Raw genomic sequence first — 14601 nt, 5'->3', positions numbered from 1 at the left:
GGTGGCAGGCGCCTGTAATCCCAGCTACTCCGGAGGCTGAGGAAGGAGAATCACTTAAACCTGGGAGGCACAGGTTGCAGTGAACCAAGATTACACCACTGCACTCCAGCCTGGGTGACAGAGTGAGACTCCGTCTCAAAAAAGAACAACAACAACAACAAAAAGACCGATGGGGAGATGACAGAGACAGAGAAAGAGACAAAAGACAGACAGAAACAAGAGAGGAAGACAGAAATAGAGATACGGGGAGATGAGAGACACAGAAAGAGAGACAGAGAGATAAGAGAAGAAGACAGAGGGCTGGGTGCGGTGGCTCATGCCTCTAATCCCGGCACTTTGGGAGGCCAAGGGGGGGGTGGGGGGAGCGGGTCACAAGGTCAGAAGTTTGAGACCAGCCTGGCCAATATGGTAAAACCCCGTCTCTACTAAAAATACAAGAATTAGCCGGGCGTTTTGGTGTGCACCTGTAATCCCAGCTACTTGGGATGCTGAGGCGGGAGAATCACTTAAACCCGGGAGGCAGAGGTTGCAGTGAGCGGAGGTTGCAGTGAGCGGAGGTTGCAGTGAGCGGAGGTTGCAGTGAGCCGAGGTCGCGCCACTGCACTCCAGCCTGGGAGACAGAGTGAGACTCTGTGTCCAAAAAAAAAAAAAAAAAAGGCCAGGTGTGGTGGCTCACACCTGTAATCCCAGCACTTTGGGAGGCCGAGGAGGGCGGATCACAAGGTCAGGAGATCAAGACCATCCTGGCTGACATGGTGAAACCCCGTCTCTACTAAAAATGCAAAAAAATTAGCCGGGTGTGGTGGCGGGCACCTGTAGTCCCAGCTACTCGGGAGGCTGAGGCAGGAGAATGGCATGAACCTGGGAGGCGGAGCTTGCAGTGAGCCGAGATCTTGCCACTGCACTCCAGCCTGGGCGACAGAGCGAGACTCTGTCTCAAAAAAAAAAAAAAAAAAAAAAGACAGAGATAGAAAGAGACAGAGAGATGGGAGATGGGGAGATGAGAGAGACAGAGACAGAGCAAAAGAAACACAGAGAGACAGAGATGAGAGACGAGGAAGACACAGACAAAGATACTGGGACACAGAGAGACAAAACAGCAAGAGAGACAGAGATGGAGACCAAGAGATAGAGACAGAGACAGAGACATGGAGGCTGGGTGCATTGGTTCATGCCTGTAATCCCAGCACTTTGGAAGGCCAAGATGGATGGATCACCTGAGGTCAGGAGTAGAGACCAGCCTGACCAACATGGTGAAACCCCGTCTCTACTAAAAATACAAAAATTAGCTGGGCGTGGTGGCACGTGCCTGTAATCCCAGCTATTCCGGAGGCTGAGGCAGGAGAATTGCTTGAACCTGGGAGGTGGAGGTTGCAGTGAGCCGAGATCACATCATTGTACTCTAGTCTGGGCAATAAGAGCGAAACTCCATCTCAAAAAAAAAAAAAAAAAAGAGAGACAGAGACATGGAGAAGAGAGACAGAGAGAGACACAGGAGCACAGGCCTGGGGAGGCAGCTGCCACCGCAGATATCCCAGCGATCAGTATGCCCAGGAACAAGGAAACCCCCAGGGGCAGGCTGGACAGGCTCGGGGATCCCCACTCCCACTCCCACCTCCCCTCTGCTGAAAAACGCCAAGAAACCCGTGGGGATTTCGGGGAAGTTGCCGAGGGGCAGGGAGAGGCTGGGGGCAGGGGGCTTCCACCATGGCCAGCCTTAGGATTTAGGAAAGTATCTTTCTTTCCTTTTTTTTTTTTTTTAATCTTTTTTTAGAGGCAGGGTCTTGCCCTGTCACCCAGGCTGAAGTGCAACAGCCTCTAACTGCTGCACTCAAGCGGTCCTCCCTCCTCAGCCTCCTGAGTAGCTGGGACCACAAGTGCACGCCACCATGCCCAGCTAATTTTTGTATTTTTGATAGAGATGGGGTTTCCCCATGTTGCCCAGGCTGGTCTTCAACTCCTGGGCTCAAGCAGTCCTCCCACCTTGGTCTCCCAAACTGCTGGGATTACAGGCATGAGCCACCGCACCCGGCCAATCCGTCCTTTCTTTAACATTTCCATACTTAGTTCAGCATGCACTTTTTTTGCACCCATTTTGCCTTTTTGAAATATTGCATTAAGATGGACTTTATCCAAAGGCTGGGCACAGTGGCTCATGCCTGTATTCCCAGCACTTTGGGAGGCCGAGGTGGGTGGATCACCTGAAGTCAGGAGTTCGAGACCAGTCTGGCCAGCATGGTGAAACCCTGTCTCTACTAAAAATACAAAAATGAGCCGGGCCTGGTGGCGCGTGCCTTGTAATCCTAGCTACTCGGGAGGCTGAGGCAGGAGAATCACCTGAACCCAGGAGGCGGAGGTTGCGGTGAGCCGAGATCACACCACTGCATTCCACCCTAGGGACAAGAGCGAAACTCCATCTCAAAAAAAAGAAAAAATACAAAAATTAGCCGGGCGTGGTGGTGGGCGCCTGTCGTCCCAGCTACTTGGGAGGCTGAGGCAGGAGAATCACGAGAACCCAGGAGGCAGAGGTTGTAGTGAGTCGAGATCATTCCACTGCACTCCAGACTGGGTGACAGAGTGAGATTCCATCTCAAAAAAAAAAAAAAAAAGGAAAGAAAAAAGATGGGGTTTATCCTGATGGCTGATCTGTGGCATGGGGTAGGTGGGGAGGGGTGTGAGTGCTTCCTTTTCTGGGCCACCCCCTCCCCTCCCCGCAATGGAAGCCCAGCAACCAGACAGCACGCGTTGATCCTGCGCACAGAATGCCTTTATTCCTGGGCTGGCGTCTGGATGTGGAGGACACAGGGACTCACAGATTCTCCGGTGGTGGGGGAGGGGCAGTCACGCCCCGTGTCCAGACTGACCAGTGTGTGCGTGCAGAGACCAGATGGGGTGATGGAGCCAGCTGGGGATGGTCGGGCAGGGACCCAGGCTGGTCTCCAAGTGCATGGGCCTGGATAGGGCCAAGTGAAGCCAAGTGAAGCTGGTCTGCAAGGGGCCTGCAGGGGGTGAGGTCCCCGCGTGGGTGTGGTCAGTGTAGCCACTAGGCCTGGCCTTTCTCAGCGGCCCTGAGCCTGGAGTCTCTGCATCTGCAGAATCTGGCTGAGAATCCGCTGCACATCTTCATCCATCTGGCCCTAGGGTTGGGGGAGTAGAGGGAGACCCTGAGTGTACCCCCGACGGCTGCCCCAAGTCCCTCCGCCACTCCCATAGACCAAGCCAGCCAGGAGGGAAATGCACACAGGGGGGCTCCCACATGCCACGAACCTCTCCCCAGGACCAGCCTCCCACTGTATAGAAGGGGAAACTGAGGCCCAGAGAGCAACAGTGGTATGCCCAAAGCCGCCGGGCACCCGGGAGCTGGGCCACTCACCTGAATGGCATATAGGAGGTGGCTTCTGTACAAAGCCACCACGCTGGAGTGGTCCCTGGCAGCTTCCTGTGGGCATGAGGGAGGGGCGCTCAGAAGAGCAGGAGCACCTCCCCACCGAGCAAAACACACCAAAAAGCACCCTTTGCACCCCAAGCCTGTATGTTGATGGCCGACTGCTAAAATATGAAAATATGGCAGGGCACAGTGGCATACATTTGTAATCCCGGCTCTTTGGGAGGCTGAGGCGGGTGGCTCACTTGAGGTCAGGAGTTCAAGACCAGCTTGGACCAACATGGTGAAATCCCATCTCTACTAAAAATACAAAAATTGGCTGGGCGCGGTGGCTCACGCCTGTAATCCCAGCACTTTGGGAGGCCGAGGCGGGCGGATCACAGGGTCAAGAGATCAAGACCACGCCGGCTAACACGGTGAAACCCCGTCTTTACTAAAAGTACAAAAAATTAGCCGGGCGTGGTGGCACGTGCCTGTAGTCCCAGCTACTCAGGAGGCTGAGGCAGAAGAATCGCTTGAACCCGGGAGGCGGAGGTTGCAGTGAGCCGAGATCGTGCACTGCACTCCAGCCTGAGCGACAAAGTGAGACTCTGTCTCAAAAAAAACCAAAAAATTTCCCAGGCAAGGTGGCTCACACCTGTAGTCCCAGCTAGTCAGGAGGCTGAGGCAGGAGAATCACTTGAACCCGGGAGCCAGGAGGCAGAGGTTGCAGTGAGCCAAGATCGTGTCACTGCACTCCAGCCTGGGTGACAGAGTGAGACTGGCTCAAAAAAAAAAAAAAATGTATATATCTATGTATGGCCAGGCACTTTGGGAGGCTGAGGTGGAGAACTGCTTGAGGCCAGGAGTTTGAGGCTGCTCAGTGAGCTATGATTGCACCACTGCACTCCAGCCTAATAGAGCAAGATCCTATGTCCAAAAAAAAGGTCGGGGAGGGGGGTGGCCAGGAGCAGTGGCTCATGCCTGTAATCCCAGCATTCTGGGAGGCTCATGTGAGCCCAGGAGTTCAAGACCAGCCTTGCCAACATGGCGAAATTCCATCTCTACTAAAAATACAAAAATTAGCTGGGTGTGGTGGTGTGTGCCTGTAATTCCAGCTATGCAGGATGCTAAGGCATGAAAATTGCTTAAACCTGGAAGGCGGAGGCTGCAGTGAGCCGAGATTGTGCCACTGCACTCCAGCCTGGGCGATGGAGTGAGACCCTGTCTCAAAAAAAATAAAGGAAATATTTCCTGTCCATGCCGTGCATGTGATGTGGACCCCACCTGCCTACCCCAGCCCCTCTCCTGGGATTCCCACCTGCGCTGTGCTGATTGGTAAATATTTGGACTCCTCCACCCCGATGGTCCCCGGCCCCTGCCCGACCCAGCCCTTACCTGCAGCTGCTGCTGTAAATCCTTCACCTGGTCACGGAGGGCCTCCACCTCAGGGGTGGCCAGGGAGGCTGGCTGCTCCTTCAAGGCCTCCTTAAGATTGAAGACTTCTTTGGAGAGTTCTGTGATCTGGGGGTACGGGTGCTGTCAGCGATCACCCTAAGCCCAGAGCTGGGGGCTGAGGACCTCTCTGCAGCCGCAGGAAGAGGCCAGGGATAAAGGCTTTTGAGGGAAGGTCCCGTCCCTGGGGTTAGCAAACTCTGGCCTGAGGGCCACGTCTGGCCCACAGCCTGTTTTAATTGTATTTATTTATTTATATTTTAGATGCTTATGGTTACCAACACGGCCTGTTTTTATACAACCCACAAGCTAAGGTTGGTTTTCATGTTTTTTTGTTTTTGTCTGTTTTTTTTTGAGACAGAGTCTCGCTCTGTTGCCCAGGCTGGAGTGCAGTGGTGTGATCTCAGCTCACTACAACTTCCGCCTCCCAGGTTCAAGCAATTCTCTTGCCTCAGCCTCCTGAGTAGCTGGGACTACAGGTGCCCATCACCACATCTGGCTAATGTTTATATTTTTAGTAGAGACGGGGTTTTGCCATGTTGGCCAGGCTGGTCTCGAACTCCTGACCTCAGGTGATCCACTTGCCTCGGCCTCCCAAAGTGCTGGGATTACAGGCGTGAGCCACTGTGCCCAGCCAACAGATCTTAACTTAGTGGTTGCTGTGATCCTGCACAGAGATTAAGTTTAAACTGTGCCTGGTCAACAGTGGGCACTCAATAAATGCTGGGCCTTATTATTACTATAGATCTGGGGTTCTCAACTTGAGGCAATTCTGCCCCCCGAGGGGACATTGGGTGTTGTGTGAGGACATCTGTGGTTGTCACGACGTGGAGGAGCTCTTGGCATGGAGTGGGTGGAGGTCAGGGATGCTGCTCAGTCCCCTACAATGCCCAGGACGGCCCCAGCTCAGGAAATGATCCTGCCCTGATGTCCACAGTGCGCAAGGGAAGAAACCAGGCTACAGATAAACCATCATCCTAACTGCAATTTTTCCCTCCCTTTACAGAGGCGAAACTGAAGCTCTGAGAGGTGAAGTGTCTGGTCTAAGGTCACACAGTGAGTCGAGGCTGGGTCATTCTTTATGCTGAAGCGCCTGGGACTCTGGATGTCTCGTCTCCTGTCCAGTGACATGTTGCATGACTTTGAGCCACTCACTTCATCTCTTAAAGCTTTGGTTTGCTTATCTGGAAAATGGGGACAAAAATACTTTCTGAAACCAGGTGCGGTGGCGCACGCCTGTCATCCTACCACTTTGGGAGGCCGAGGCAGACAGATCGCTTGAGCTCAAGAGTTTGAGACCAACCTGGGCAATATGGCGAAACCCCGTCTCTTACCAAAAAAAACAAACAAACAAACAAACAAAAAAAAACAAACAAAACAGGCCAGGCATGGTGGCTCATGCATGTAATCCCGGCACTTTGGGAGGCTGAATCACCTGAGGTCGGGAGTTCGAGACCAGCCTGGCCAACATGGTGAAACCCCATCTCTACTAAAAATACAAAAATTAGCTGGGTGTGGTGGCACTCGCCTGCAGTCCCAGCTACTCGGGAGGCTGAGGCAGGAGAATCTCTTGAACCCGGGAGGTGAGGTTGCAGTGAGCCAAAATCATGCCACTGTACTGATTCAGCCTGAGTGACAGAGTGAAACTTTCTCTCAAAAAAAAAAAAAAAGAAAGACACAAAAAAATTAGCCAGGCGTGGTGGCACACATCTGCAACCTGTAGTCCTGGCTACTCAGGAGGCTAAGGCAGGAAGATCGCTTGAACCCAGGAGGTCGAAGCTGCAATGATCTGAGATTGCGCCACTGCACTCTAGGTGACAAAGTGAGACCCTGTCAAAAAAAAAAAGCTTTCTGGCTTTTAGGGTTGCAGGAAGATTAAAAATGGTAATGCGTGAGGCCGGGCACAGTGACTCACGCCTGTAATCCCAGCACTCTGGGAGGCCGAGGCAGGCGGATCACAAGGTCAGGAAATCGAGATCATCCCGGCTAACATGGTGAAACCCCGTCTCTGCTAAAAATACAAAAAAATTAGCCGGGTGTGGTGGCGGGCGCCTGTAGTACCAGCTACTCGGGAGGCTGAGGCAGGAGAATGGCATGAACCCGGGAGGCAGAGTTTGCAGTGAGCCGAGATCACGCCAGGTCCCCTTCCGTTTCTGAGCCTCAGTTTCCCTTCTGAAAAATGGGTTGATTTTCCAAGGCCCTTGCAGTGAGGACCTTTGTAGATTGCCCCCAACCTCTGCTGAGTGGATGCCTCCCTGACTGAGTGTGGGAGAGGGGGCACCCACCTTCTTGTCCTTCTCCTTGGCCTTGTCCAGAGCCTCCTGGGCCCGGCTCTGGGCCTGGCGAGCCCTTTCCGCCTCGGTCCGTAGCCCCCGTAGCTGCTGCTCTGCTGTGGCCAGCTGTGCCTCGGCTGCGTGTCGCTCACTCTTCATGAACAGGGCCTCACGCTGCACCTGCGGCCCAAGCCCACGCGTGACTCTCAGGACACTAAGACTCCAATGAGGCTAGACCCCAGAATTCATACGACCCTTCTACTTTGTTCTTTTGATTTTGGATTTAAGGCAGGGTCTTGCTCTGTTGCTCCGGAGCTGCATTCCTGGCTGGAGTGTGGTGGTGAGATCATGGCTCACTGTAGCCTCAATTTTTCAGGCTTAAGTGATCCTCCCACCTCGGCCTTCCAAGTAGCTGGGACCACAGGTGCCACCATGCCCGGCTACTGTTTTCTTGTTTTTTGTTTTTTTGAGACAGAGTCTTGCTCTGTCGCCTAGGCTGGAGTGCAGTGGTGTAATCTCAGCTCACTGCAACCTCCGCTTCCCGGGTTCAAGCGATTCTCCTGCCTCAGCCTCCCCAGTAGCTGGGATTACTGGCACGTGCCACAATGCCAACCTAATTTTTGTATTTTTAGTGCAGACGGGGTTTCACAATGTTGTCCAGGCTGGTCTCGAACTCCTGACCTCAGGTGATTCACTCACCTTGGCCTCCCAAAGTGCTGGGATTACAGGCATGAGCCACGGTGCCTGGCCATGAGCTCAGGTATTTGAGGCCAGCGTGGACAACATGGCAAAACCCTGTCTTTACAAAAAATTAAAAAGTTAGACGAGCATGGTGGTGCACACCTGTGGTACCAGCTACTTGGGAGGCTGAGGTGGGGAAATTACTTGAGCCCAGGAGGTGGAGGTTGCAGTGAGCTATGATTGTGCCACTGCACTCCAGCCTGGGTGACTGGGTGACTTTTCAGACAGACCCAGACCCTGTCTGAAAAAAAAAAGAAAGGAAAGGAAGGGAAGGGGAAGGGGAAGGGGGAAGGGAAGGGGGATGAAGAAAGAAAGAAAGGAAAGAGAGAGGAAGGAAGGAGAAAGAAAGAAAGAAAGAGAGAAAACACAAGTGGAAAATTCCAAGAGGTCAGGATGGCTGCAGGGTCAAATGTCTGTTCAAGGCCAGGCGCGGAGGCTGATGCCCATAATCCCAGCACTTTGAGAGGCTGAGGTGGGTGGATCACCTGAGGTCAGGAGTTCAAGACCAGCCTGGCCAACATGGTGAAACCCCATCTCTACTAAAAATACAAGTTAGCTGGGCGTGGGGGCAGGTGCCTGTAATTCCAGCTACTCTGGAGGCTGAGGCAGGAGAATCACTTGAACCCGGGAAGAGGAGATTGCAGTGAGCTGATATGATACCACTACACTCCAGCCTGGGCAACGCGAGTGAAACTCCATCTCAAAAATAAATAAATAAATAAATAAATAAATAAATAAATAAATAAAGTAGGTCTGTTCAAGTAAAACTGATGGGGTCAAAACACCTCAAGGCTGCGGGGCTAAAACAGGCCGCCACGTGGCCGATGGGGGTGGGGCCCGGGTGGTGACCAGCCCTGCTCACCTGGAAGACCTCTGCGCTGGTCTTCTCATGCCGCCGTCCCAGCTCCTCCAGCTGCCCCTCCAGCTGGGCCACGTTGGCCTGCAGGGTGCCCACGATGCGTTCGTGCTCCGAGAGCGCCACGCTGCACACACGCTCCCGCTCCAGCTCCGCGCGCAGCCGGGCGGCCTCCTTGCCCGTGGCCACCACCTCCTGCTCCAGACTGGCCGCCCGGCCCCGCAGCTCCAGGGCCTCCTCCTGCAGCCGGCGGTGCTCAGAGGCCGGCACCACGGACTGGCGGAGGGCCTCGGAGGCCTCCCGCAGCTCGGCCAGGCCCTGTCGCGCCTCCTCGCAGGCCGCAGCCAGCTCAGCCACTCGGGCCTCGGCGGCGTCCCGTGCCCGGCCCAGTTCCGCGGCCGCCGTGCGCTGCTGCTCTCCCGTGGCCCTGGCCGTGGCCAGCTGCTCCCGCAGAACCTCCAGCTCCCGGCTCTGCTCTAGCCGCGCCTCCTCCCGCTGGGCCAGCTCGGCCCGCAGGCCCCGGGCCTCCTCCTCGGCCAGCAGCCGGCTGGCCCGAGCCTCATCCAGGCAGGCCGAGGCCGCCTCCAGCTCCCGCAGGCGGGAGTCCCGGTCTTGGAGGTCCTCCCGGGCCTGCTCCAGGGCCGCCCGCAGCTGTGTGGTGTCACCGCCACCGCCCCCGCTGGCCCCGCTGCCCTCGGCCTCGCGGACACGCTCTCGCAGCCGGCCCGCCTCGGCCTCCGCGGCCTCGCACTTCCCCAGGGCCGCCTCCAGCTCCGCAGCTGCCTCCCGCTCTCGCTGCCGGAGCGCCTCCTCCAAGCCACGGATCCTGGTCTCCAGCTCTACTTGAAGCTTTTCCGAGGCCTCTGCGGCACCAGGATGTAGGATGGGGCCAGCAGAGATCCCCGGGACCGTGGCCTCTACCCCTGGGTTCTCCACACCTGTGGCACTGACTCCTGTGGCTTCCACCCCTGTGGCCCTAGAACCCGTGGCCTCCATGTTTGTGGTCCCTGTGACTGGGGGCTCCGCTTGCCCAGCACCCACTCCATAGGCCTGCATTTCTGCTTCCTCTGCTTTTGTTTTCGTGGCCTCCACTCCCGTGGCCTCTGTGTCTGTGGCCTGAGCTCCTGTGGGCTTAGTCTCCATGTTTGCTTCCTCTTCTATGGTCTCCATTTCTCTGACCTCAGCCCCTGTGGGTTTTGTTTGTGTGCCCTTGGCTCCTGTGGCCTCAGCTCCCGTGGCCTTGGCTCCCGTGGACATGGCTTCCATAGTCCTGGCTTCCATGGTTTCATCTCCTGCAGCCTCCTCATCTATGGTCTCGGCTCCGTTAACTTTGGTTTCTGGAGCCACTGAGCCATTTAGCTCCATGTGGGTTGGCCCATTTTTGGTGGCCATGGCTCCAGCACCCTCACTCTCCCCACAGGCTGCCCCCTCTTCTCTGGGGACCTCTCGTGTCTCCTGCTGCCTCAGGGCCTGCAGGGCCTCAGCGTGCTGCCTGCGCAGCTGGTCAAACTCAGCCCGGAGAGAGTCATAGAGAGCAAGAGGGATGACCTCTGCCGAAGCTTCCACTTCCATCTGTGTCTCGTCCTTCTCAAAGTTCTCCAGGATCTGGGGAGTGGAGTGGGGGGCAGGAGTCTAGCAGGAGTTGATGTGACCGTGGGGACACATGGCAGCCTTGCCACCTTCCCTGCCCACCCTGACCTCAGGGAACCAGCCCTAGGTCCTCAGATCTGTCCCCAACCTCACTTTCCCTACCTGGACCTTCTCCATCAGTTCCTGATTCTGTCTGGTGAGCACAGCCACCTGTTCCTGCAGCGAGGCCAGGCGTTCCTGGGCCGACGGGCTGAGTTGTCTGGACAGCAGCACCTCGGCCCCTGGAGGGGGACACAGAGTCAGGCCCCGGGGGCCTGGGCCACAGGGGGACAGGAGGTGGGGGGCTGGAGTGGTGGATCAGGGTCCCCAGGGCAGGCTCAGGCAAGCAGAATTTAAAAAACGGATGAGTGCAAACCTCCCTCCCAGCTTCAAACTCCCCCACACCCAGAGGCCCAGGCTCCGTCTCCCAGGGCCCCAGGGGACAAGGTGGCTGGGAGTGCGTGGGGAGGTGGGGGCTCACCTGGAAAGTCAGGCAGCTCACCCTCCTCATCCTGCAGGGTGGTCACATCATAGCTAGTATTCTCCCGCTCGTTCTGGGGGTAGGGAGCAGAGTCCAGCTCGGGGTTCTGCTCTCAGCCCCTGTGTGTCCCCACCAAGACTCCAGTGGGGACTGGGCTGTTCACATATCTGTATGTCTCCCACGAGCACCAGATGGCTGCATTTGGCCCACAAGGATTTAGTGAGCACCTTCCATGTCCTTTGCCACCCACTCCCCGTGCCACTTTTTTTTAAATTTTATTTTGGAGCCAGGGTCTTACTCTGTCACCCAGGCTGGAGGGCAGTGGTGCGAACATAGCTCACTGCAGCCTCCAACTTCTGGGCTCAAACAATCCTCCCACCTCAGCCTTCCAAGCAGCTGGGACTACAGGTGTGCAACACCATACTTGGCTAATTTTTATTTATTTATTTATTTTTTTTTTTTGCAGAGATGCGGTCTCATCATGTCGCCCAGGCTGGTCTCGAACTCCTGGGTTCAAGCGATCCTCCTGCCTCAGCCTCCCAAAGTGTTGGGATGACAGGCATGAGCCACTGTGCCTGCCCCCATTTTTTTTTTCTTTGCCCCCAGGCTGGAGTGCCGTGGCACGATCTCGGCTCACTGTAATTCCCAGTGAGTCTCCCAGATTCAAGTGATTCTCCCGCCTCAACCTCCAGAGTAGCTGGGATTACAGGCATGTACCACCACGCCTGGCTAATTTTTGTATTTGTAATAGACACGGGGTTTGACCATGTTGGCCAGGCTGGTCTCGAACTCCTGACGTCAGGTGATCCACCCGCCTTGGTCTCCCAAAGTGCTGGGATTACAAGCGTGAGCCACTGAGCCTGCCCCCATTTTTTAAACTAGGTTGTTTTTTGGGTATTGAGTTGCATTAATTCCTTACATATTTTGGTTACTAACTCCTCATCAGATGCCTGGTGTATGCCAGCATCCCCCAGCTTCCTGGTCTGTGTGCCATGGGCGTCTCCCTCCTGGGTGAGGGGACCTCGGGGCAGGCTGTGGTTACCTGTGGGTGTGTTTGTCGGCATGAGGGTGGATGCGACAGTATCCATTTGGCATGCAAAGAGCTGGCTGGAGGTTTGTCTTTGTGACCATAGGTGTGGGTATAGTGTTGTGGGTGTGCCTTGGGGCCCCTCCCTTCCTGTGACTATGTGAGATTACATGCATGACTTTTTGTTGATTTGTTTTGAGAGAGAGTCTCGCTCTGTCGCCCAGGCTGGAGTGCAGTGGAGTGATCTCGGCTCACTGCAACCTCCGCCTCCTGAGTTCAAGCGATCCTCCTGCCTTAGCCTCCCGAGTAGCTGGGATTGCAGGTGCCCGCCACCACACCCGGCTAATTTTTGTATTTTTAGTAGAGATGGGGTTTCCCCATGTTGGCCAGGCTAGTCTCAAACTCCTGACCTCAGGTGATCCACTCGCCTCGGGCTCCCAAAGTGCTGAGATTACAGGCGTGAGCCACCGTGTCCGGCTTCATGCTTTAGTCTGGTGTGTGTGTGGTTGTGTTTTGAATGTGCCTGTGGATCTCTGTGTTTGTGTGTATGATTGTCTATATGTATACATGTTTGCATAATTGTGTGTTTTCAGAAATACTGGCGGGGCTTGGTGGCTTATGCCTGTAAGATGGGAGGATTACTTGAGGCCAGGAGTTGGAGACCAGACTGGGCAACATAGTGAGTCCCCATCTCTCCAAAAAGAAAAAAATTAGCCAGGTGTGGTGGCACACGCCTGTGGTCCCAGCTACTCGGGAGGCTGAGGTGGGAGGATCACTTGAGGCCAGGAAAGTCAAGGCTGCAGTGAGCCATGATCGTGCCACCGCACTCCAGCCTGGACAAGAGAACAACACCCTGTCTCAAAAAAAAAAAAAAAGAAATATTTGTTGCATGTGTATGTATTTGTGGGCATGTTGTCTGTGTGTGACTGCATGAGACGGGTGCATGTGCAATGCATGCGTGTGTGGTGATGTATTCTTGGACGTTGTTTCTTGCGTGTCTGTAAACTGTGTGTTTGTGGGTGTGCCTGCTGTTAACCATGCTCTGCCACGTGCATAGAGAGTGGTTATCCATCCCTGCGTGGATGCATATGCTTAGAGAAAACTCCTTTCTGGGTCTGAGTGTGGTGGCTCATACCTGTAATCCCAGCACTTGGGGAGGCCAAGGCAGGCGGTTCACCTGAGGTCAGGAGTTCAAGACCAGCCTGGCCAACATGGTGAAACCCCATTTCTACTAAAAATACAAAAATTAGCCGGGCGTGGTGGTGTGCGCCTGTAATCCCAGCTACTCAGGAGGCTGCGGTAGGCAGAAGAATCACTTGAACCCGGGAGGCAGAGGTTGCAGTGAGCTGAGATTGCACCACTGCACTCCAGCCTGGGCAACAAGAGTGAAACTCCATCCTCCCCACCCCTCAAAAAATACAAAAATTAGCTGGACATGGTGACGCGCACCTGTAGTCCCAGCTACTTGGAAGGCTGAGGCAGGAGAATTGCTTCAACCCGGGAAGCAGAGGTTGCCATGAACCGAGAACACACCATTGCACCCCAGCCTGGGTGACAGAGCGAGACTCTGTCCAAAAAAAAAAAAAGGGAAGGATAGAAGGAAAGAGAGAAGGAAGGAAGAAAGGAAGGAAAAGGAAAGGAAAGGAAAAGAAAGGAAAGGAAGAAAGAAGGAAGGGAAGGAAGGAAGGAGAAAAGGAAGAAAGAAGGAAGGGAAGGAAAATGAAGGAAGGAAGGAAGGGAAAGAGGGAGGGAGGGAAGGAAGAAGGAAGGAAGGAAAGGAAGGAAGGAGGGAAGGAAGGAAGGAGGGAAGGAGGGAAGGAAGGAAGGAGGGAAGGAAGGAAGGAGGGAAGGGAGGGAAGGAGGGAAGGGAGGAAAGGAAGGAAGGAGGGAAGGAAGGAAGGAGGGAAGGAAGGGAAGGAGGGAAGGAAGAAGGAAGGAAGGAAAGGAAGGAAGGAGGGAAGGAAGGAAGGAGGGAAGGAAGGAGGGAAGGAAGGAGGGAAGGACAGAAGGAAGGAAGGAGGGAAGGAAGGAAGGAGGGAAGGAAGGAAGGACAGAAGGAAGGAAGGAGGGAAGGAAGGAAGGAAGGACAGAAGGAAGGAAGGAGGGAGAAGGGGAAGAAAGGAAGGGCCTTTCTCTGTGCACATTTGTAAATGTGCATGGGTACACGTGGCTGTGGGATTGTTTGTTTGAGACGGAGTCTGGCTCTGTCACCCAGGCTGGAGTGCAGTGGTGCAACCTCAGCTCACTGCAAACTCCGCCTCTCGGGTTCAAGTGATTCTCCTGCCTCAGCCTCGAGAGTAGCTGGGACTACAGGCGCGCGCCACCACACTCAGCTAATTTTTGTATTTGTAGTAGAGACGGGGTTTCACCATGTTGGCCAGGACAGTCTCGATCTCTTGACCTCGTGATCCGCCCGCCTCGGCCACCCAAAGTGCTGTGATTACAGGCGTGAGCCCCCGCACCCGGCCGAGACTGTGGGTTTGTGAGTGCATGTGTCTGGTGCGTGTGTTTGCACGTGTGTGAGGCTGTGCATGCACTGGTGTGACTGTCTTGTCGCTGCTGCAGGAGAGAAGTTCCCCCACCCAGCCCCAGCCCAGCCCTGACTCATCACTGCTCCTACCTCCAGCAGGGACAGCCGGCTCTGCAAACTCTCCACCTCCCGTCCCAGGCTCTCCTTCTCCTCTTGTCTCTCCACCAGCAGCTGCTGTAGCTCTTGCACCTGGGAGCAGCAGTGGAGGCTCAGCTGCCTCTGGGAGGAAAGGCTGGGCAGCAGGA

At 55.1% G+C, this 14601-nt stretch overlaps 1 protein-coding gene across 8 annotated transcripts in view; it reads right to left on the bottom strand.

Moving 5' to 3' along the window:
* Nucleotides 1-2749: 2749 nt before the first annotated feature.
* Nucleotides 2750-14601, bottom strand: part of ANKRD24 (ankyrin repeat domain 24) — a 40433-nt gene continuing 28581 nt past the window's right edge. For all 8 annotated transcript variants that reach the window (XM_054464472.2, XM_054464474.2, XM_054464473.2 and 5 more), the window contains 8 exons: nucleotides 14447-14545; nucleotides 10800-10872; nucleotides 10442-10560; nucleotides 8696-10294; nucleotides 7105-7272; nucleotides 4763-4888; nucleotides 3374-3439; nucleotides 2750-3137 (listed from right to left, as the gene is read on the bottom strand). In XM_054464472.2, the coding sequence (XP_054320447.2) occupies nucleotides 3060-3137; nucleotides 3374-3439; nucleotides 4763-4888; nucleotides 7105-7272; nucleotides 8696-10294; nucleotides 10442-10560; nucleotides 10800-10872; nucleotides 14447-14545 (2328 nt within the window). In that variant the 3' untranslated portion in view covers nucleotides 2750-3059. The remainder of the gene's footprint in view (nucleotides 3138-3373; nucleotides 3440-4762; nucleotides 4889-7104; nucleotides 7273-8695; nucleotides 10295-10441; nucleotides 10561-10799; nucleotides 10873-14446; nucleotides 14546-14601) is intronic.

Source organism: Pongo pygmaeus, chromosome 20, assembly GCF_028885625.2.
Source record: "Pongo pygmaeus isolate AG05252 chromosome 20, NHGRI_mPonPyg2-v2.0_pri, whole genome shotgun sequence".
Classification (NCBI taxonomy): domain Eukaryota; kingdom Metazoa; phylum Chordata; class Mammalia; order Primates; family Hominidae; genus Pongo; species Pongo pygmaeus.
Note: the sequence above shows the minus strand (reverse complement) of the source record. Positions and strands in the feature narration are given on the sequence as shown.